Source organism: Armigeres subalbatus, chromosome 2, assembly GCF_024139115.2.
Source record: "Armigeres subalbatus isolate Guangzhou_Male chromosome 2, GZ_Asu_2, whole genome shotgun sequence".
Lineage (NCBI taxonomy): Eukaryota > Metazoa > Arthropoda > Insecta > Diptera > Culicidae > Armigeres > Armigeres subalbatus.
In genome coordinates, this window is record NC_085140.1 from 154,055,852 (window position 1) to 154,081,067 (window position 25,216).

Consider the following 25,216-nt stretch of genomic DNA (forward strand, 5'->3'; position numbering starts at 1 on the left):
AAATCAGGTTTGCCGACGTGTGTTGCAGAATGAACGTGCGCGTAAGTGAAATGGAATTTAAAGCGCATTAACAGTACTTGACTCGAATGTAGAGCAACCAACGAGCGAGTTCCTCGTTTGAAGCATGATTTATGACCTTGAATCAGCCGGTGAGCACCACTCGAGCTCTGCTGAATACATGATTCTTGTGAAAACTGGCCACGGCTGGTGGCGTGTCGGCTAGAAAACTTAAGCGCCGGTTAAGTGAGTTGTTAAACTCACAATCAATTAGAATGTGTTTCAATAGGTTTTTTTTAGATCATTTTGTGATATGCCATATTGATTCAAATGTAGAACACAAAACCTTTATTTTAATAGTAAAAGGAAACAGAACAATCAAGTTCATTTTAAATGTTGAAAATTACAAGAAAAAATGGTCTTCCAATTCTGTTTTACAGAAACAAAACTAGAAGAGATATCTTGAGAGATAGAACCAATGCGACGAATCGATTCAAATTAAACATGGACAAATATTTACTCATATACAAGCAACAGATAAGAATTTTACCTCTCGGCAGATTTCGCAAAATACCAATATCAATCCGATTCAATCCTACCTCATACGTCGTACTTCCTCTAAATTGCTATCGCTGTCTACCACCGCGGTCATCCCGGCGATATTCTTCACCTTTCGTGCGGCAATATTATTCACCAAATAATTGTTATTGTAGTCGAACATCGATTGCGACGATTTCACGTTCAGGAATATATCGCTCTTCTGTCGGGTTAACATCGGTGGCGGCCCGTACCGGTACCCGTTGGGCGCGACCACACCTCCAAACACACTCCCCGGCATTGCCATCCCGGCCGAACCCGGGCGCATGGGAATGCTTCCCATTTCAAGGTTGCCCGCCGCCATCCAGCGGGATTTGGCCACCTTTTCCGCGTATGTCGGAGGCCATGGTCTCAGTCGACGGTCCGAGTAGCGCTTCTCGGCCATCCCGTTTACACCGAAGCCACGGTCGAAGCGGGCCGTCGTGAGGACCATGTCGTTATCGTTGTATGTGGTTCCAAATCAGACGGCGACGAGTGTTGCACTCATCAGGAACAGCTGGCTCTACACCGGCAGAGCTAGGCAGAATGAGACCGGCACTTGTACGTGGTTCTTGTAGTTGTTGTTTGTAAAAAAAATAGGTTAAAGGAATTTGGGGCATTTGCTCGATTATCGTTACCATGGATGGATTGGAACAGCTTCCAAAAGGCATTGATGCTTATTGAATGGCCATAACTATTATGACTCCCATTAAAATTATCAACTCATTAAAATTAAAATGAGATTCCTGCAGAAATGCAATGTAACTACTCGTGGGAATTCATGAGTTTTGCGTGGACTTTCATGGAAATTCATTAATTTTTGTGGAGATTCAGAAGAAATTTCTTGGAAATTCAAAAGAATTTACCTTGAACATTGAGAAAAATTCTCGTAAAATCCAGAATAATTTCCCGTATGAATCCTGAAATTTTTTTGTAAAAGTTGATCAAAAATCCATCGACATTCAGAAGTGCTTGCATAGTATATAGAAATACTCATTGATGGAATAACGTGAGACTAACTGAGGAGTTATAAAAGCAACGAACACCACATGCGCTAGGGTAGGCAGAAAAAAGATTAATGCATATTTGTACGACGAACTATCGAGATGATTGGACATGGTTGCAACGTCTGATTATCAAATCGAAATTATCAAAAGTGTACATCTATCAGATGATTCGAAGCAAAAAAAAAGTCGCAAGCTGGGAAGAGACGTTTGATAATTTACAGATTTCTGAACAGACATTATTCATTGATTAATGGCAACACCCCATTGATTTTTTTTGCTTTTTACCGTATACTAGGTGTTATACTAAAACCTAAATATATGTATGTTGTCTAAGCGCGTAACTTCAAAATTAGAAACAGCATAACGATATTCGAGCAAACGCTGTTCCAGCTCCCTCACCGTTAGTAAAAATTTCACCTAAAATTACAAAATCACTCAATCACAGCACCGCTGGTGACCACAACGGATTAAAAAAAACTCGAACACTAATGACGCTATAATGGGTCTTTGTAGCTTCACTGCTCTGCCAAGTGCCGTAGTGTACGGTGCTACCGATTAAGCGATCAACACACTGGCACCCATAAGACACTACTTCTCGCGCTATTAATTGTACTTAGTGGCGATGCTGCTGCTTACATTTCGTGTTTCGCTCAAACGCACTGCACTGAGAGCTGGACCCCGTTCCCTTTTCCGTAACCGCAACGTGAAACAACTTGGACAGATTCCCGCTCGACCGGGAGTTCATTCAGACTGATCCTAATCGTCAATACAATTCCGAATGCACTGATTTTCCCAATGTTGATGAGTTTTCACTAATTTGCACATTGTCGCTTTCAAACCGTTTATTTGCACGCATCAAGTTGGGATCTTTCGAACGAATCGTTTTGCGCTGGACACCTTTCATGTTCGGAGCGTTAAAGAGACTTTCCAAAAACAGTTTGACTCTAGCGCGAAAAATCCTACGTTTGTTGGCGGCACTTGGCTGCCGAGAAGCACTAATCGCGCTGCTGCTCTACTGCTGCGGCTGGATGGTTGGATGGTGATGTTTATGTTTGCTGCTTCTTCACACCAATCCACTTGCGTAGTTTTTCCACTTTTCGGGTGTGGTACTGCGAGTTAAGCATGGTCGTTATATCTACCTTGAGATGATGTAAACCGATTAAAAAAAGTCATTGTTGTAGGCAGATGGAAAATCGAAGAAAGTTTTCCTTCTCCTTTTAAATATTGATCTCTGCCTGTTGGGCGATGCGTGTGTAATTGAAATTCAAGCGAAAGTGATTTGGTAGATAATGAACACATATTAGGAATGCGATTATCGAACCAAGCATAAGCGTTATTATGCAACTGTTTTATTTATGTTTACAACTTTGTGTATCAGATAAACCCCATTACATAAATCTAACAGGCTTTTTCTTCAAAGTAAAATGTTTATTAATTTAATATAATAAACATTTTAGCTGACATGAATTTAATCTATCGAAATATGTTTTGAAATAGGGGAAAATAAAACTATTCAAAAAACAATTATTCCTCAACATTGACAAGTTTAGAACAAGTAAAAATTAATTAGTTAAAGCCTGCTGATATGTTTTGAAGATTTTTCGAATAAATACAGAAATATTGAATATGTTTATCTTGATAAATGTTTCAACAGATATCATGTACGAATCGAGATAGGCTTAATTGGCATTTCCACTCTATTTAAATCTAGATGATGAGTTCGCCGCTTCTCCTGAGTTGAAGTCGAAAGTTGTCGTACCTCTGATGGTGAGTGCGCAATGCAGAGGTTACGATATGCCTAATCGGAGGTAAAAAATGAAAGTGAAATGTCCGTTTTCAACTTGAATATGATGAGAATTGATTAACATTTTAAGTTTTTTCATTCGCTTCATGCTCCTAATAGTAATTTGGACTTTTTTTTTTACAATTGTACAATTAAAACAATACAAATTTATATGTCTGGAATAAATGACTTCAAAAACTATTTTTATCGAACAAACTTTTTTTTTGTATGGAGCAAAAAAACTTGGCAAATCCCCATAGTCCTTACGCAATAGGACGTTGTCAGCTGGATGTTAGCTAAACTGCCATTTGAAGCCCTTTCCAAACAATCATACAACATTTGGCAAGTGATTTATACTTGCAGAAACCGGAGTACACTTTTCGTTACCGCAAGCACTAGGAATGGATAGGTGTATTTGGAAGAGTGTCTCCAAAGCAACTCACGAGTAGAGGTGTGCGCCGATCCGAAAATCGTCGGCGGCGGCGTGAATTGGCGTGGCAATTTCTTTATTGCGTTCGTTTCATCAAGATTTTTTTTGGATTTTTTTGGGACATTTTCAAGTCATTGGAAGGAGTGAAAATTCTCCGAAAAAATCTGTTGAACTTCCCCAAAAGTTTTTCCAGCATATAAATTTGGAAATTATTTTCGGATTTTTCACGGGAAGCTATTTTGAATTTCCATAGAAAATTGTTTGGAATTTTCATGGAAAACTCTCCAGCATATACATGTGAAAACTTTTAGAATTGTCACAAAGTCAATCCTAATTTCTAAACTTTTCGATATTTAAATGGATTCTTTTTTCGAAAAAAGTTGGCCGAAAACAATATACGTAGTTTGGTCGAATGAATTGTTTGCCCTAACAGGTTATTTAACTGAAAATGCCGTTTGGTCGAAATGGTCGTTTGACTGGAATGGCCGTTTGCCCGAATAGATCAATTGGTTCAAAATGTCGTTTGGTAGAAATGGTCTTTTGGCAAAATGTGAAATTTTGCTCCAAAATGTCCTTCCTGCCTAACATCAATTCGGACAAACAGCATTTTCGACCTATTCCCTATACAGTAGCTGATCGATAACTGCAACATGTTCACTTTTCAGTTAACGAATGCGGTTAATTGCAACGCATTCTAGACGTCAAATTGCAGTCAATCGACATCAGATGCAATAAAAGTACATCTAAATGTGTAGTGCAAGGCAAAGTCTGACATCAGTTTGAAGTTTAGCGGTCCGATAACTACAAAACTGTCGCAACTATCAAATTACAGTTAAAAAGCATTGCAGTTAAATGACTTGCAGTTATCGAACCTATTTGGCTAAACGACTTTTTCGGCCAAAGGAACTGTTGGGACGACATTTTCGGCCGTACGTCTTTTCCTACCAAACGACATTTTCGGTCAAAAAACTTCCGACTAGATGGCCTTGTTTCCTTTTTGCCAAACGGCCCTTCTTGGTTCAACATTTTTATTTCAACCAGAAATTCTTTGGATTTCAACGGAATTCTTCGAAAATTAATCTTGCAGGTATCACATGACCGCTGGACGGCTGCCATTTCTGGATGATGCTTTTGATCCTATTGATCAGTTGCTTCGCGTTATTGGCCATCCAACCATCTTTGTATACAGCGGGTTCAGTGAATCAAAAATCCTGTGACAGTTTTCGAAACATTTTCACGCCTAAAATTGTCCACCGTGTACTATTCCCACGATCTTTGTTCGCTGGAGATTATTGCACAATGCGCGCCACAGTACTTCCTGTTTTGACGGCATATTTTACACAACAGAACATGTTGGAGTAAAAATGTGTGGGCAACATTTTCGGCATATTCTAAGGATTCTTTCACATAAGGAAATATTTCTCTGAAAGCATTAATGTTCTCATAGAAAAGCATTGAAGTATTGAAATTCCCGTTTTTTAGTGGCCACCCGTTATTTACGAGGTTCCGACAATCTTTGGCATCATACCACTATACGAAGGCTGTGCTAGAGTGGTATCAGGCAAGCGATGTCGGTTTTGTGCCGAAAGATCTGAACCCACAAACACTATGAAACTACGCCCAATAGACAAAAATACTGGGCCATTATGAGGGGCACTTTCTAAAACGACCTAAAGAAATGAAGGAAACATGGGTTAATATGCAAAAAAACTGATGTTGAGGCGAAGGTTTGCTCATACGAGTATAAAAGCGAAATAAATTCAATGAATGATGACAAAACTAACTTTAAATATTTCGTTTTAGTCCCCGGACATTTGATAATAATCGGATAAAACTCGAATTTTGAATAGTAGTTTGTGCAACCAGTTTTTTCAGCAAGAGTTGTACGTTTATCCAACGAGGCTTGCCGAGTATAACAGCAATATTAAATTTGGAATATCAAAATTAGTTTTGTTCTTGACAGTTTACAATTTCGTTTTTCGCGTTTGTAGCATATTAGGAGTGATCATAATTCATGTTTCTGCCTTCTGATAGAGATCCAAAGGAGCAGAAAGGTAGAGTTCGAAGAAAGAATGTTGGCAATGGCGGATGCGATACATTATTTTAAAGTAGGCGTTTGCCGGATTATGACGATGGTTGATGTGATCCCACTTTTAAAGTTGGCATTTGCCAGGAATAAGGCACTGGACCTTTTTTTAGAAGTAGGCATTTACCCAGAATAAGGCAATGGTAATATGTTTTCCTCTTTGAAAGTAGGCGTTTGACGGAAATAAGGAAATGGTGAATGTGATTCTTGCATTAAAAATAGGCGGTAGCCTGGAAGAAGGCAATGTTAGATTTGATCCCTTTCTCCAGAAATAGGAATAAGACAGTAATGGTGAATTTGATTATTTCTTCATTTATATCGCATCTGCCCAGAATAAGGCAATAGTATATGCAATTTCCTCTTTGACAGTAGGCATAGCTCAAAAGGATACGTCATTTGAGTCGAGGTGTTGCTTCAACAATCAAATCGGTACTGTAAATGCAATAAATGGCAATGCTCAAAACAGGGAAACTTACAAAATAGCCTCCACTTAGTATACATTTTATTTGCTACATTGGCGACATTTGCAATGTTGTACAAAAACTATGCAACCAACAGGGTGGCCACTTAATTTCCATTTTAAAATTCCCAGATTTTTCCTGGTTTTCCCTGTTCAAATTTTGGAATTTCTCGGCAGAAATGTATCGAGAAAAGAAATGATCGAGGAATGAGGTTTTGCATTCATTTGACAAATAATTCTGTGGAACAACTATACATGTTTTACGCGACATTTTTTCTATCGTATCTCTGATCATGTGACTATAGAATTGTATTACAATAGATCCTAAATAAATCAATACGGTAATGTTTCAATAAAGCACCGCTGTGACGCTTTTTTTTAGTAACAGGCCACCGCTCGTGCTCTATATGAAAGAGGCATGAAAGAGGCCTTGGTTCAATTCCAGATCGTTTCCATCTCTATCCTATAGGTACCTTCAACTTGACTATTAGAGTTATTCAAATTTTGACTTTTTAACTCCTTGATGCTTGAACGATTGCATTTGCTATTTTAATAATTCTCCTGAATTTTTAGCAAATTTGGATGTAATTTGATTGTACACACGTCATTTGAAGTTTGAATGGTAATTACTGTGAAAATCGACCCTTATGTGAAAGACCGTTCCGTGCGGTGACTCATGAGCTATTTAAATATAATCAACACGATGACTACGTATAATACTTCCTAAGCTGAAAGCCTATTTGTTGTTGCGAAGTGATTTGTCGTTTGGAAGCAAAGTTATAAAGAAATCCAAAATGCTCATTATTGATATTGATGATATTCTTTTACGTGTAAAATTAAATTTCCCAAGATTCAGTATTTCCTTAATAGCTTTTCTTGCAAGTTTCAGATCGTTGCACAACAAAGATGGCCGGTATCTTTGGTAAATTTTCTATGTTGCCAATGCACTCAATGGGAAGCATTGGGTAAGGTTTTCCACAAAAGTTACTATTTCCATAGTAGTTTTTTTTTACGAACTTCAAACTACATTTGCTCACTCAAATTGCATCCAAATTAGCTAAAAAATTAGGAGCATTATTAAAATGGCAAATGCAATCCTAAAGCAATTATATTCAATGTGAGTCCATGGCATACGTATTCCATTGTTTTGAACTTGCTTAAAATAACGCCCTAACAAGTTGAAAAGAAATAAAATGCTTTAGAGACTTGAGATAGGATTTATTTAAAAAAAAAACCCAGATTAATCCACCTAGCGGTGATGATGCCTTTCTCGTGCGGTAAAAAAATAGTATTTTGGGCATTACTTCTAAGCCCATCGTCCGATCGGGCCAATTTTCAATAGGAAATAATGAGACAAGATTCTGCGTCTAATGCAACCTGTTGCGAGGAAATCGGTTTAGGGTAAGTGCATTAAAAGTGAGCTAGATTTTTTTACGCGCTTTTTCTGAGAAAAAGTATTTTGGCCATAACTACCAAGTCCATTGTCCGATTCGTCCAATGTTTAATAGGAAACAATGGGGCAGTATACTGCGTCGAATGCAGCCTGTTGTGAGGGAATCCGTTTAGGGTAAGTGCATTAAAAATGAGCTAGACTTTTTTACGCGCTTTTTTATGAGAAAAAGTATTTTGGCCATAACTACCAAGCCCATTGTCCGATCCGTCCAATTTTTAATAGGAAACAATGGAGCAAGATACTGCGTCGAATGCAGTCTGCTGTGAGGTAATCCGTTTAGGGTAAGTGCATTAAAAGTGAGCTAGACTTTTCTACGCGCTTTTTATGAGGAAAAGTATTTTGGCCATAACTTTTAAGCCCATAGTCCAAATCGGCCATTTTTCAATAGGAAACAATGGGGCAGTATACTGCGTCGAATGCAACCTGTTGGGAGTAAATTGGTTGAGGGTAAGTGCAAAAAAAGTGAGCTAAACTTTTTGCTCTTTTGGTGCGCACATACACACACACATACACACACACACACACACACGCACACACAGACATCACATCAATTCGTCGAGCTGAGTCGATTGGTATATAACACTATGGGTCTCCGAGCCTTCTATAAAAAGTTTGTTTTTGGAGTGAACATATAGCCTTTACGTATACTTAGTATACGAGAAAGGCAAAAATAAAACGATTTTAAAACATTCATACTTATAATCAGAACCATCATTCAAAAACGAGACAGCTCAAGAAATATGTTTGACAGATTTCTCTGAGAATTTTAAAGCGGGTTTTAAAATGCTTGATGTTTTTTTGGAAAAGGATTTAATAAGAAATGGATTATGGTTTCACAGATCGCCATGTGTCCAAAACGAATTCTTAAATTCAGGCATACTTCCCAGATTCCAGATTGATATCTAAGCTTTAGAATGATTTGTGATATTTTGGAAATTCTGTAATGCTGATGTAATTTTCTAAAATTATCAATCAGAATTATAGAGTAAGTGTGTTTTTTTAATAGAAACAATTTAGAAGTTCTAGCTAAGAAACATATAATACTAAGCAGATTTAAGAGCATTTGTTTTTCCGAAGAACGCTGGGATACGTGAAAGGATCTAAGAAGTAAAAGGGTTATCGGTTAGGATTTTTTCAATCTAAAATTGAACTAAATTATTTCTTGTAGAAATTTCTGAAATATCTGACACTTGAGAATAGTTTTCATTTATTTACAATGCTCTGAAATGATGTGAATATGAACACAATGTGGAAGATTTTGATTTGAAAATTGTCTTGGAGGTAATCACTTTCCTTCGATGGGACTCGAACCCATGATCCTGAATACTGAGGGCCAATACCGTGCACGCGTCTAACTTTGCCCCGCTTCTAACTTTGCGTATTTTGCGGCTATTTTCGTTATAGAATGCGTTCGAATTGAACCTCTAAATATAATCAATTCTAATAGTTGAAATTTGCACTGAAAACAGTGAAAATGGCCAGAATGGCGTGTTCTTATCACAAATGACAAGTGACGGTCTACCCGAAAAACTGTATTTTTTTTGTAAATTTTTACATTCGGCGACAACGATTACACATGGATTCAATAATTATAATATTGTTGAAGCCATCTCATGAGAATTTGGTATGTTATTTATTCGTTCAAGACTCCATTTAATTGCACCAATTATTTCGACATCTTTGCAGATACGTATTTCGACCACAACTGTGTGGTCGTCTTCAGTGTCTCGCACTTGACTCGACTGTCGAGTCGACTCGAGTCAAGTACGAGACACTGAAGACGAACACACAGTTGTGGTCGAAATACGTATCTGCAAAGATATCGAAATAATTGCTGGCATTAAATGGAGATCCTTAACTCTTCTTAGACGATTGAATACATTCCACTAAAAAGAGCTTAAAATATTTTTTCTTGTTATTAATATTTTTCGTTAAGCTATATTATGCGCAATGTTAGGAATCATTTTTCAATACATCTTCTTCTTCTTCTTGGTATTACATCCCCACACTGGGGGACAGAGCCGCCTCACAGCTTAGTGTTCATTAAGCATTTCCACAGTTATTAACCGCGAGGTTTCTAAGCCAGGTTACCATTTTTGCATTCGTATATCATGAGGCTAGCACGATGATACTTTTATGCCCAAGGAAGTCGAGACAATTTCCAATCTGAAAATTGCCTAGACCGGCACCGGGAATCGAACCCAGCCACCCTCAGCATGGTCTTGCTTTGTAGTCGCGCGTCTTACCACACGGCTAAGGAGGGCCCATTTTTCAATACAATGTACATTATTTTGCGCACAGCTCGTGTTTCTTCGATATTTTCAACATTTGTGATAGACCTCATAGGAAAATGGTTTGTGCAAAAAAAGAACTTTTGTTAGCTGTGGTCAATGTACATAAATAAGGCTGTGCATACACCAACAGGCGTGAAAACATACTAAATATGTCGAATCATGTCGGGCATCCTCATTTTCTTAAATATGCTCATATATGCCTACAAATGGAATGAACAGCCCTAGTAACATTTTGGTTTTATGATGGTTTTATAACACTATTAAAGAGTAAATTATGGTCTTCAAGAGCATTATAAAACTTAAAATGTTACTTGGGATGATTTGTAATAGTGGGATTGGTTGAAAAAATAAAATTTGGATGAAAAATTGTATGATAGACACTTGCTTCGTGTTACAAATTCTACAAGTTATGTGCACAAAGTAAGACATATAACAAGGGGTCTGCTTTGAAGTTCCATTTACTACACGGGATTTCCAATAACTAAAATTGTCTAGGAATTCTTCTGATTTTATGCTGGAAACGAAGAAATTACTCAACTGGTATCTCACCACGGAAAAATTTGAATTTCTGAGAAATAAAACTATAATAATTTTATAACTAAACTTATTCCAACAGCATTTCATGAATCCTAGAATTCAAATAAAATGCAAACATTATTGGCAAATGTTGACCTTGTAGACCAATTGATCTGAATTCCAGAACAGTTGGGATAACCTAAAACATCTGCATCAAACTAATTTGAACTGCATATGATAGGGGCAGCCCTTGCTTTGCACCGTTCAATGTGCAAAAACGATCCGTAAAAAATGAAAAACGATCCATAAATAACATCTGAGTGTTCCATAAAACGCTACCATAAATACATAAAATAATTCGAGAGATTCCATAAAGAATATTTTTATGATCCATGAAAAATGATCCATAAAAACTATATTTTGATCCATAAAATTTCAAATTTGCGCAATTTTTATCCTGATGATGATCCATAATTTCAGTAATATGATCCATAATTTTGGTCATATGATCCATAATTTTGATAATGTGATCCATAATGTTTGGAAAGAAAGCCAATGAAAATATATTAATTGATCCACACATTTTATGGATCATTTATCAAAATTTATGGATCATATCACCAAAACTATGGATCATTTGAACAAAGTCATGGATCAAATGGTCAGAATTATGGATCATATGACTAAAATTTTGGATCACATTACTGAAAATATTGATCATCATCACGCTAAAAATTGCGCAAATTTGAAATTTTATGGATCGAAATATAGTTTTCTATGGATCATTTAAGGATCATCTGTCATATGTTCATGGGAAAATAGCAAAAATTGTATTGTTTTTCTTGACCATGTTAATGGAACATATTTCCCTATTAATTGCTAAATTTTAGCTTAGTTATGGATCGAAAAATTATTCTTCATGGAATCTCCTAAACTATTTTATGGATTTATGGCAGCATTTTAAGGAACATTCATGTGTTATTTATGGATCGTTTTTCATTTTTTATGGATCCGTCTTTATTGTTTATATGCAAAAGTATGTTTTGCCTATGATAGGCAAAGGCATAAGAGACCTGTGTGGACATGTTGGGTTGATTTTGGTTTAATACCAGGCGTAGTTGGCCTTGTAGACCAATTAATCTGAATTGCCGAACATTTTGTAGAACCTACAACAGAACTCTAGAGACTTGTATAGACAATCTGGGTTGATTTCTGTTTGAAAACAGTTGTCGTTGACCTGGTAGAACAATTGATCTGAACTCCAAAATTGGAGAACCTAGACCATCTGCATCAAACTAATTTGGACTGAACAAAAAACGGAAGGGCTTATGTTCGTCTTAAATAATCGGTGGTAAATCGATATTTTCTACATATTAATGACAGCACTCGTACTCCAGCTGATCTTGCCAAAAAAAATTAGGTTCCAAAGAAACATAACAGACTAGCAAACTACAGGAAACTAGATGAGGTGGAAAAGACAATCGTGGAAAAAAAATTATGAAAATCGCTTAGAAGACGCCCGGGAACGTTGTTTGAATTCATGAATAAACATGTTAACCAAGAACATGTAGGTCCCAATATGCAATTAGGATCAAGTTTTCCGTAATACAAGTTCCATACAATAGCTTGCACACTTGTTCATTTATTTAATAAATGATGATGAAATTTGTGTAAAAAGTTTAGGCACAAGACGAATCATCGCACAAATGTACCATGCGTCTCCATATGGTTTTATGCTTATATGCTGCTGAACAGTTTTCACAAACCCTACCTATCGTTTCCCCTAAGAGGCCCATTTTTGCCTGAAAAATACTCATGGGGACATTAAGATATCGTGATAACTTAGATTATCGTAATAACCTAAGTTATCGTAATAACATAGTATTTTAAATTATCTGAACATAAATCATGCAACCATGCAAGTTACTTCAACGCCGTTAAAGCGATGATCCCCTTCCTACTTTGTGACCAAACAATCTCGGAATTTTCCCAATTAAACGAAAAACGCCAGTGAACAGTTAATTTTAGAGGTCGAAAACTACAAATGTAACACATGAGCATCGCGAATACAAACTTTTTTTCTGATTTTCTGAACAAATGTGGAAGTGCTTAATGAATACTAAGCTACGAGGCGGTAATGTCCCAATGGGGGAGGAAATACCAATAATAATAAGAAGAAAATGGAGTTTTTTTTATTTCTTTATTAAGGAGACTTTTATCCCGAGGCTGGCTCGTCTCCAAGAAAAAGGAGTTGAAAATGAAGAACATCCAAAAACCATTAGATCTGTTTTTTTTTTCTTTCACCATTAACATGACAAATTTCGAAATGGGGTAGCCAGAAAAATCAACGTCCCAAGAAATCTGAAAAGAAAATTAGAACTTTGAACTACTGAACCGATATTTAATCTACTGTCAAGAAGTGAGAGCTGAATAGTGCTACCAGGGAATCAATATTCGAGCAACGCCTAACAATATACCTTTGTCATCAACAGAGTTTGTTACTGACAAACGCACCTAGCGACAAACCTTCATCAGAACCCGAACACAATATGACAAGAATCAATTGCCTTGCATGCTCTGATATTTCCGAGAATACGATGCTATTTTTGTAATCGAAGTTAGATTCTCGAATATTTCCATAAAAGCAGAAACTACGATAGCACAAAACCGAAATTTTCTGTAGACATAATGCAAAATCAAAAGTTAGCAACAAAATTGTCTTCTTTTTTGTTGCTGACAAAATTTTTCGGATATTTGTCATTATTATCTCCGACAAAAACAAAGCTTTGTCGTTGGTCCTCTTTTGTCGCTTGTTTCGCATGCGCATCTCAGAAAAATTGATTCCCTGATTTCTCTATGAATGATTTAAGTAAGTGCGAATCGATAAATATCGTCTTATTTTAAGCCTGACAAAAATGGTAGTTTGAGAAACACATGGTAATTCTTGTTGCTCAATATTTTTTCTAGTTTGAAATGATCTTGTTGACAGAGCTAAATCCCGGATTTGGTGCTTCACTGGTCATATTATAAAAGCAAGACAGGGATATATGGCTAGAGCTCCGATGCATGAGCAAATAACAGTTTTACTGTTTTGATATTCTCAAAAAAGGAGTAAGTTATGATTGATAAGAAGTGCGCCTTTGATGAGGTAACTCTTAGCGGAGGATCTAAATAGCGGGACTTACTTTATTACTTCTGAAGCTTATAAGAAAAACAAAACAAAAGATGTAGGGGAAGAGGTGGAAAAATGAACAGGCTATTTTTATATTAAAACACTATTTGGACGTATGTTAACCTTGCAATGCACACGTTTTCCTTAAAATAAAATAAGGTACCTGAGCTAATATTTTGGTTTTAAGACAGAACGAATAGCCATTACTATCCAAAATATCAAACGAGGCCGTAAAAATAGGGTCTGATGTGATTTTCAACCATTCTTCCGTAAGCTTTAATTCTTGATAAATTATTCATAACATTGGTTCAACTACAGCGGCTAATAGGACAACCTTCACAGGGGTAATATAATAGTAAAATTATTGGTTTGCATCGTTGTAGGAAGAGTTATCTATCACAAGGCATGTATGCAGATAAAATGAGCACTTGTATCAAACTTACACAAATTTATGATAAAAGTTGTGCAATTGTGAAGCGGAAGTTCAAGAAATAAACCATATCAAATAACCAAGAAGAAGCTTATGACTGATTCTGCTCAAATTTGGGCTTAATATTCTTTGCATATCAAAGAATATTGTGGCCAAATTTCATAAAATTTGGTCGCCAAAAACCCCCCTGACAATAATAGAACAAAACCTGCCAAAGCCGTATTTTCCCCTATGTAAATTTAATTTAAAAATAACTTATATTTCAAAACTTTTTTTTAGGAGCTTTTCAAATGATATACCAGATTTTTCAAAAGGCTCTCGTAATCTTAATTAGTTATATATATATAGTGATAGAGTTAAAAAAAGCAAATTAAATGCAATAGCATAACACTCCCAAACCTAGTGAAGGCACCACTGGTGCTAAATAAATCATTTCAACTTCCAGTCATCAACAATGTTGATGTTGAGGAATTGTCTCTATTGAACGCACTTGGGGAAGGTGTGGCAGCACTTAAGAATCGAAGGAATATCACTTCCCATCATAGTGGTGGAAAGATGAACATTCAATAGATAGAAAAATTGAACGTGTTGATTTTATACCGTGTACCATTCTTAATACACAGTGGTAGGTGTAATTAAAGCCCATACAAAATGATCATCTTCAAACATTTAGTTCTCAGGTGTTTGTGGCTCAATTATTCAAAACTTATTTTTTCAAATGAAATCATTATCAGTATTTTATATACCCTGTGAATAAATATGGTGTCTTTGATATGTCAAAATTCAAGATATTTTTGAACGATGGTAACATTTTCAACAAAATCAAGCTAAGGGCAGCGGAGATCTAGATCTTTAAAGTTGACAATTTTGTATGAAAACACTTATTACGTTGTGAATTTTTCGGGGTTTTTGATAATCAAAATCAGTTAACATATTAATAAAATGAGATGAGGTTGCATTTGTCACTTTTCATTTCGCAAAAAGGTTGTCCAATTTGCAGTAATTTTTATTTTACCGATTGGTATATAAATCTGCAGCTTTTTCAGTGGAGGATTTATCTGGCCAATATCGCTGTTTCTGCCTATAAAATTTAAAATTTGATTCCAAATAAATGACTATATTTTAGTACAAATTTAGTATCATAAATTAAGTGATGTAAAATTCAGTCAGTCTCGGTGAGTAGGAGGAGTCCAAGTAACCAAGTAGATGACGCTACATGTAACCATGAAAAATAGAAATACGATCGAACTGGAAAAGTATAGCATATTCAGATCGTATTTAAATCACTAAATCTCACAAATCTTATATAAAGCTGGAGCGTTCAACTAATTTGTAATAAGGTTCAAATTTGATTAAAATTTACATATTCAAATAAATTTGATAAATGTAGTCTTGCAATAGGATTAATCTATGAAAAAGAAAAAAATCTTAAGTATTTTATAATTGGATCTATCATGCATCCATTATTCCACGGAGGAACAATATCTATTCATGAATGGTGACGACTAAGCTTCCATGTCATCATGCAATGGAGTAATTATTATTCAAGATCACATAGAAAACCGAAAGAAAAGTTTCTGCTTTCCATATCCAACATCTATCAATTTCCCCAAAGTAGACACACTAATGGAAAACATACGCCACCACACTATAGATGACTGCTAACTCCACACCGCGCCGTTGAAAGGGAAGCTGCTAACTGTAACATTGAAAGTATTATCCATCGTTCGAATTGTTTTCCAACCACCATCCACAGCGCGCAGTGCAGCAGCAGCAACAGAAACAAGACCGTCGAGCAAATCTAATCATTACAAAATCCACACTCCTGTGACGTAGCAGCAGTGAAAAAGCGCATCACACATACAAAATCAAACACTAAAACTCCGCGGCGAAGGAAAGCCAAACGCGATCGAGCACAGTTATTTCTCTTCCTCGCTTTCTTCGGCGCGCGCGCAATGTTGTTAGCTAGATCGATCGCATCCCGTTTGTGTGCCAATCACACCTCACCCTCCGACGGTTTCGACGGAAAAGCAGGTTTCCATCCATCCACTGTTGAAGTCCCAACTGATGGCGATCGTCGAATTCACTAATTATTCCAGCCCACTCATTCTCAATTGCTGGCACTTGGATCGCGGTGTTATCGATCATTCAATAATGCTCCATCATTGTGCATTTATCAGCAAACAGCGAAGATCCAAAACTCAGTGCGATAACACGTGTATTCCGGGCGAAACAGAACGACCTGCATCCCCGATCGATGAAACAAAATAGGCACAATAGGCAAAACACAATCCCAGATGATTGTACCGTTTCGAAAGCACGAAAACTTCTTATTTGCTGGATTTACCACCGTTGTTGATGGATGGCTTTGCGCGATCGCACCGAGCATAGAAATTCGCGCGTCCGATAGACGAGAGAGCTAGCAAGTACTGATAGATAGTTGGCTCTGCGGCGTAAGCCGTGGTCTCTTCAAGACCTCCATGCTACCAAAGTGGCATCTCGATTTTTGGTTATTTCTTATCGCTCTGCCTGAACTTTATGGCGCTAGTGTTACATATTACTATCTTCTAGTACGTTACTATCGAATATTTTAATTATATTGTGTCTGTTAAGAATATGACTATACATACTACGAAATATTTTAATTTTCAAGGGTTGTGTCTTACACTAGAATCTGGATAAAAACACCGGATGCCAAAACCAGGCGGCACTGTCTGTAGCGTCAGCGAAAGTATGCGCAGTGGCATGAAGAAGTAGGAATAATTGTGTTGTGATTTTGGTGCTTCAAGGTGCTCGAGAGCCCCTAGACGTGTTTTCTCAGATGTGCAATGGAGATGAATTAAATGGGCAAAAGGATTGCTATTTTGCACGGTCGATGGCTAATTGATATAGTCTGTGTTGGAAGCAATTCTCTTCCGTCGAAAGGCTTTAGTTGTTGGTATATGGACGATGAAAGCATTCTTCCAGAAATAGAATAATAGAACTGTTTGGTTGAACAGTAACCTAGTTTCGATGGATTGTTTTGCTGTATCGTTTCAACGAACTTAGCTATTCTATTCACAGATAGACGAGGGTATTTTTGAGTTGGGATCGAAAATGATTTCTAATTTCTATAATATAGTCGAAATATGATTAGTAAAGGATATTCCGTGAAGTATTTCATCATCATGGATCTAACAACATTATATAATAAAATGTAGGATTTAAGGAATAATTTCGATAGCCTATAATAAATTGCATTGAAGACACTGGCAATACCTCGAGTCACATTGAAGCCACTTTCCAGTTTCCACAACACACAATGTTTCATTTCTGTTTAAGTGTCCCTTACCATCAGCCTCGTGATTGGATTCAATGGTATATCAGAAACAAAACAGATAAGTTGCAGAATTAATCGCTTCGTTCATTGCTTTTACGACAGTTTTCTGATATGTTGCAAAACTTAGCTCATGAGCAGTATTTTTTTGACAGTCCCCTGCATGTGTATAAAAAATGAATTTTACATTGTTTTTATGTAGTACACTTGTAACAATCTCAAAGAATGATGGTGTGATGTTAAAGTAGACGTAGCAAATCCAAGGTCCACGGATCGATTCCCAGTTAGTTTTAGTGTAAGATGTTGCAAATAAGCTCCCACCTCTTGCGCTTTTTGTGTCACAAAGGAGTTCCAAATACGACGCGTTGTGTTTAACTCAGACTTTTAGTACAGGTATGTTCCGATTTTATCACGTTTCGTTTTTGCGCTCCAGTTTTATCACCTCCGATTTCGTCACAAAATTATTCCGTTTTTATCAACAAGAAAATTCAATCATTTTTTTAGATTTAGCTTTAAAATTAAATAACTTGGGTTAGTGTCTGACCAAATGTTGTATTTATAGTATTCCAAGCACTAGCGGTAAAAAGCCGTAACTAACAAGACAAGGTTTCTCTTTACCACTTCTCCCCATCGAAATAAAAGTGACAAGATGAGGTTTGTTTGCACTTTATTACTTAAGGACGAAGGATTACATTGTTATCTGGCGTTCTGATATAACGAAAAATTGTTGAAAACTTTTCGGATGTTCTAGGCCGTCCAAACTGTTCTGATACATATCCTCAGATACATTAGGTAATATGTCTACAAACAAATCTCCTAAGCTAGGTTATGTCCAAAAATATCTATTGCATAAGACATAAGTTGATCGAGTTTTGAATAAACGTAAACTATTTCAGGGTCTCCAAAACGCCCTGGAGTTCAGAACATATGATATACCCGATCAACCGACGTATTCTTGTATCGTTAGAACATCTTAGCAACATTGAGCCGATAAGATGTCATTATACTTTACACGCATTATAATGCCGCTAACCAAGTCGAGACACATCTGTATATTTGCCTCACATACTGATGTGCTCGACTTCTGAATGTAATAATCTCTTTTAGTTTCTACATTGAGTTTCATTGAGCACACAGCACAGTTCAGAACATGTGATCTACCCGATCAACTATGCCCTGGACGATATATCCATGCATTGTTGAACATCCCAGCAGATCCATTTTGCCGATAATATTTCCTCATTATTTTTACAAGCGTTTACAGGCCTTTTCGGTTGTTCAAAACGTCCTTGAGTTCAGAACATATGATCTGATTACTCAACCAAGTCTAGAATGGTACTTATTACTTTTCTATTACAAATATTTTCTATCCTCTAAATGTCCTGGAGTTCGAACATATGATTTACCCGTTCAACCAGTCCTAAATGATATTCCGTGCATAACATCACAAACATTCCAGCAGTTCATCGAGCTGGAGGATATCACTTATTCTTCTCTACAGTGGACCCTCAGAGTTGATGTTCTAAGACTCGATATCGAATCGTTGGAACAAATGATGCCATACAAAAGTATTTTCACAGTTACTTTGATAGTCTTGTCAGACAATTTTCCAAGAATTTCTGTTCCACATCTCAATACCGACTTACATCTCTTCAAACGTCATGGATCTCAGATCATTTCACTAGCGAATTTTCAAAACGGCTTTGACCTATCAATAGTCCAACTTATGAATGATGTTAGATATGATCCCTAGTGAAACCATTTAGCTTATATGTCTTCAATCATCACTAGCTAGAACCATTGCAGGCCTTTACGGTTGGCTAAAATATTCTGGAAGTCGTATTGTTTTATGTAATCATCCAAGTCCGTTATACGCCTCAAGCTGAACTCTAGAATGTTTTGGAATACATTGAACATCTCAAATTCAAGAGAATTGAGTTTTCATGGGTGCGCACATGCTTATTGAACCATGTTGATACTTCGCTTATTGAGGACATTGCTTGAAGCCTTGGTTGTCAGTGAATACTAGGTTGAACTTGGGAACGTTTGGAATACCTTGACCATCATTGAGAAAACTGAATTTAAATGATGCGCATGTGCCTATTGGACTGGATTGGGTATATCTAGACCAACATTTGAAAAGGAAGTAACAGCCAAAATTTATTCCTCCTGATTCTTTATCTACGTGTTATAGCTATATGTAAAAGAAGAATCAGAAGGAATAATTTTTGGCTGTTACGCCCTTTTCAAATGTTGATCTAGAAATCTAAGTGCTGTCTTACCGAAAAGATGGATGCGGACATATTTACTTATAGACATTAAGACCAACAAAGATCAACGTGATTTCTGATTACCTTCGGGCTTACTACAAGAAGCGTGAAGGATTCCAGTGACTTAAGCGATGAGGAGTATTTAGAGTCAAACACTAATTACACACAACATGTAAAACACCCTATGCAAGTGCAACTCACCACGAGTTTCTTAAAATTATGTTTCCTTTCTGTTCAGTTTGATGCAGATTTGGGAAGTTCGCTATGATTCTCTACTATCATACCTTCAGGAAAACTGTCATTGTCTTTGGTCTCAATTGGAATATATGGATTTTTAATACATTATTATGAAATATTCCACCAAGGCGAATGGCAGATTATGAACAGTCAACTTACTACATCTATATATTACACGATCTGATCTCAAAAGTGAATTTTCATAGCTTCAAAGCATCTATTTTTGATGAATTCTGATTTCTACATTTTTTCAAAATACATGAGGAATGGACTGCGAGGAAGAGAGCGAACAAAGTTTACTTCTATAAGGTACAAGCTTCCTGGTGTGGAAGTCAAAGCCATTTTGGTTGCACTAAGGTTGCAGTTGTCGCTCGATTTTTGATCTCAAGCTACCGTCGTAGACCGAGAGCCCACTGCGCTAGATAGTTTTAAATAGATTCCAGTCTCCGGAACAGGAACATTACAGCCGTATTTTACGTGGATCATTAATAATGTTGGATAACGTGTGGTTTGTATTTCATGAATGTAAGCTTGAAATTCTATGGAATTCGTCTTGGACTTGATGGTGTTTCTCAAAAAATTCAAATAAATTTGGAAAAATGTGCTCTAGGGAAAAAATGACACGTTGAAATTTTATGACTTTACTCAACCACGACATGCTTGATCTCCCTCTTTACGATTGATATAGTTAAGTGATACCAAAATGGTTGATTGATACATTTTAGAATCTTGCCATTCTATTAAATTTCGGAAAATTGGCCACACTGCAAATGCCATGGCCAATGGTATATATCCTTGAGTACCTGTTTTGGGACCAATAAAAAGAGTGTGATACCGCCATCAGGGGGTGACATAATGGGGTCTGTGGGTGAGAATGGGTCATCGTTCTCACTGGCAGTCTAGAGGTAGTAGAGCAAAATTGTTCAAAAGGGTCTCTTATATTTTGGTCTTCTTGTCCTCAGATGCATTCAATCTATTCTAGCAAGCATTCTAAGTAGCTAAAACAGTGACCCATTCTAACCTCTACTTTCTGATCCATTGCCTCTCCCGACGACGGTACATCGAGATCGTCAGGACTACTAATAATAGCACAACTGTGATCATAACAGGATGATGACTTCATACATCAATATGCTACTGTCATGCATCATCATTTTTGCAGTGCGTGTTATTATTATTTGTTTATGATTGTTTTGCCAATTAGATTCCTTGTTTGTTCAATTTCTCAAAGGTTCTTCAATGGCCCTCTGCTTACGTTTCAACTTCTATTCAATTTCATACTTGTCGCTCGCTTGCGATAACTTTCAATTCTTGTGCTTCATCGTGCTTTTACAAAACATGCTCCCTTCCACTTTTGAGCTTAGGTAGTTCGATCTCACCGATAAAAGCCAATGAAAATCAATCAATAAGTTTCTCGCGGTGATGAAACCTCATAAAATAAGGAATCTAACTGGCAAAACAGTAAGATTATTACACAAATGCGATTTCTCTAAACGACGGACCAAAAAGATGTTGAATGCTTCATTATTAAATTCTAAGAAGATTTACAAATAAATGGTTATTGTAAGCAAACTTCTTTTAGTTCAAACGGAAAAAATTAATACCAGATCGAACAATACTGATTTTAAGTCTCTGTGATTTGTTGAGTTTTTTCAAAGCTTAATTTACACTCTCTTTTTCATTGAAAATAATGTTAAAAATGCATTTAATAAAACTAATCAAAACTAAGTGTGTTCATGTTCAACTACACCTTTTTCTGGTTAATGAAATAAGCTAATCGAGAAATTAAAATTGCACGTGTATTGTCTGATCTGAATCACACGTGTATTGTCTGACAAAATTAAAGTAGAAATTAAAATTATTTATACTTTTTAACTAGAAAAAGAATTTTAACAGATTAATTTGTTATATACAATGCAATAATATGCGACGGCATAACAAATAAACGCTCTTAATATATGCAATATCGGGACTGAAGTGTGTCCAAACTAGGGGATCAAGTGTGTCCATGCTGAGTATTTATCTTGTTTTGTTTTTGTATTCAATGGAAAATAAGTAATAGCTGATTTGAGTGAATTTATTCAATTCTACAATAATAAAACTTTGTCCAGTAAAAATTTGGCATGTTTTGGATGGACATATTCAAAGTTATTAAACTTCTTTCTCCTTTGAAGAAGAAAAAAAGGATTGAGAATGCTTAACACAAAACCCTCTAAAACTCATATACATAAAGTAACTAATATCAATGTTACTCAGATTCAATATTCTATCTAACGGATTCGTTTGAACATATCACTGGTATAAAAATTGTTGATTAGTTTTCGAGAAAACAGGGGGGATCATGTGTCCCCGAGGGATCATGTGTGTCCAGTTTCCCTAGTGATCAATTGAAGCAGGCATGAATACTTGGGTATACGTTTTTATGGTTAAGTTTATTTAGTTTACTTTTTAATGCATTTTCTAAGTATTAAGGAATCTGTATATTAATTCAAATGGTTCATGGAATACAAGTTTGCAAAAGCTGATGCCAATGCATACGATTGATTCGTTTACTTTTATTTTTGTATTTTGCAGGTTGGATTTACAATCGAGAGGAAAAAACTAACGGAAGAAGCAAAAGGAGGTACGCTCCAACGGTCCTGGTTCTGCATGCTCGCCAAACAATGTCAATTCATCATAATGCCAGCGGTCTATGCCTCAGCGGCCGGAAATGGACAGAATTCCAGCGGGGCCGGATCTAACGGTGGGGAAACGGATCGTCAACGATTGCAACAGGGGAGAAACTATGTTTCGAACAGTGGTGGCAATAATTCTGGCAATGGAAATGGTTCGGTATTATGCTGATTCAAACAGTGGCAATGGTGGAGGCGGAGGTGGAGTAGATGTAGTGGCAGCAGTGGAAGTGGAGACAGGGAGCTGAGCGAGGATCGAAAAGGGCGAGGCGGGCGCCCAGAATAGTCAGAATAGTACGAATGGCTCAAAGTACACCCGAACTCCACCTCTGGAATGCCAATGGATATCGATCCCATTGATACGAGTAATATCAAACCGGAGGTGAGAATCAGTGGCAGTGGACAAGCTTCAGGAAGTGGTACCAGTGGCAGTGGAGCCGGCGCGGCAAGAACAACTCTGGACAGTCGAATAATAGCGGTCAAGGCAAGAAGGAGCTGCTGGATCGGGTAAAAGAAAAAACGAAAGACAGGTCAGGGACAAGCACAGGAAGCACGAGAAGATACACCCCACCAGAAGAGACTATCGATCCGGATGAACCGACCTATTGTATGTGATCAGGTGCGTATTCATTTCATACTTGTTCTCAAAGTAGTCCAAATTTATAATTTCATTTTTATTTTTTCCTCAGATCTCCTTTGGCGAAATGATCTTGTATGATAACGATCTGTGCTTGAATCAGTGGTTCCACTTCAGTTGCGTGGCGCTCATGTCCAAACCGAAGGCAAGTGGTACTGTCCCAACTGCCGCGGCAACCGACAAGCGAACGTGATGAAACCGAAGGCACAGTTTCTGAAGGAACTGGAACGTTACAATAAAGAGAGAAGAAAAAGACCTAAGTCTTCGTAGAGTATTAGGCTTGGGAATATTTTACTATTATATAATTTATTGTATTTAACTTTAACCATTTTCTACATTCTAATAAGGGCAAAAGAATCTTTGTTGGATTTATGTATAAGGGTCTGTTTTCTAAAACAATCGAACCTTTGATTTTGCATACCACATTCTTAATACCCAAACTAGCGTTGTTTAGATTTTTTTGAAACGATTTTTTTTAAATAATGACTATTTTCCTAAGATGTTTAAGTAAGATTATGTAGGAAATATTTTTTTTGTGAATGGTGAACATGTTTGTTTTTGCCAGAAACTCCTACTTGGAGGAAAAGTGTATTATTGTAATTCATTTCATATTTGGGATGTTTTTCCTTCTATGATGAAAAGAAACAGAAACACATCTGGTAATAAGCGTAGTAAGCAAAACAAATAACAAAACTTTACATTTATGGATAATATTATTGCGAAATTATGAGAAAAAATAAAATCGGTTTGACTCTAGTCTAGACTTTTGGTGTAGTTTGGTGAGCGGTTTCGCCATTCCCCGATTAAAACCGTTGAATATTGATAAAGGTCAAATCATTGTGCGATTCATCACCCCTAGCCAAAGGTCACGAGGGTTGACAGCATCTGTGTATCATATCACATTTGGAGCACTTCAATTGCGCCTCTAACCAATTCTGAGTGGATCGGCTGCTTTTGATTGGGCCCCTGATCGTATGTCAACCATATCAATTAAATTATTAGGTCATACATAGAAAACGTCAAAAAAATTACTATTTTACACAGATACCTACTAGGAAAGAATCATTTCCTCGAGAAGTTAGCAATTTCTTAATATTGACGGTTTTAAGCGTCTATTAATTTTCAAAATTTACTACACATTTCTTTGAGTTTTTCAGATAGATGATATCAATCAGTGTCTAAGTAGATGTAGAAGACAATGGGAGGATTTGTATTCAGATGAAAATACTCTACCTTCATTTCTAAAGGAAAACCGCCATGAAGGCTAGTCCGCACCTTACGCTCAAACACTCCGAAAGAGCTCTCCGATCAGCCTCCTTTAACGTCCATGTCTCATGGCCGTATAAAAGCCACCGGAAGAATCAGAGTAGTATACAGCGCGAGTTTTTTTAACTAATTTTTATTTGCTAATTATCTGAATACATGCATTCATCTCTTAGACTAGGTGTTCCGTGTTTTCTTAACACTATCATCCTTATTTGCTATGTTACTTTTTAGTTATTAATACATTTCAATTGCCTCTGGCAGTTAAATTTTCTTCTGGTTGACTTGAACCATGTAGGAATTACAATGTTTTCAACCAAACTAATCTTAACCTATTTTATACTAAAGAGGGTACAAGGGTTAATCGTTGCAATAGAAGATTGCAACGATTTTTTAATCTAAAATTGGAAATTATTTTGTTTGGACATTTTGTTGCGTGTCTCAATATTAGAAATTCTATGAAGTTCATTGGTACTATACCATACAGAGCAACTTCAGAATCATTTTCAAAATTTTATTTTGAATCCTCTGGGCATTTTCTTCTTTCTGGTATTGCAGCAACTAGTCCATAATGGCACAACTTTGTATACAACATGGCAGGTCTAAAATTTGTTTGT

At 36.6% G+C, this 25,216-nt stretch overlaps 1 protein-coding gene and 1 pseudogene across 8 annotated transcripts in view; one reads left to right on the plus strand and one right to left on the minus strand.

Annotated features, from left to right (window-relative positions):
* Nucleotides 1-25,216, minus strand: part of LOC134211041 (WD repeat-containing protein 47) — a 358,867-nt gene that overhangs the window by 76,504 nt on the left and 257,147 nt on the right. The window contains exons 1-2 of one of the 8 annotated variants that reach the window (XM_062687599.1): nucleotides 16,552-16,623; nucleotides 597-1,144 (exon numbers count right to left, since the gene is read on the minus strand). The exons of 5 other annotated variants lie outside the window; for them this stretch is intronic. In XM_062687599.1, the coding sequence (XP_062543583.1) occupies nucleotides 597-1,027 (431 nt within the window). In that variant the 5' untranslated portion in view covers nucleotides 1,028-1,144; nucleotides 16,552-16,623. Of the gene's footprint in view, nucleotides 1-596; nucleotides 1,145-2,216; nucleotides 2,880-16,551; nucleotides 16,624-25,216 lie in introns of those variants that run through there. 2 more of the 8 variants (XM_062687598.1, XM_062687600.1) reach the window with 2 other exon arrangements.
* Nucleotides 1,120-23,606, plus strand: LOC134215367 (inhibitor of growth protein 1 homolog; annotated as a pseudogene).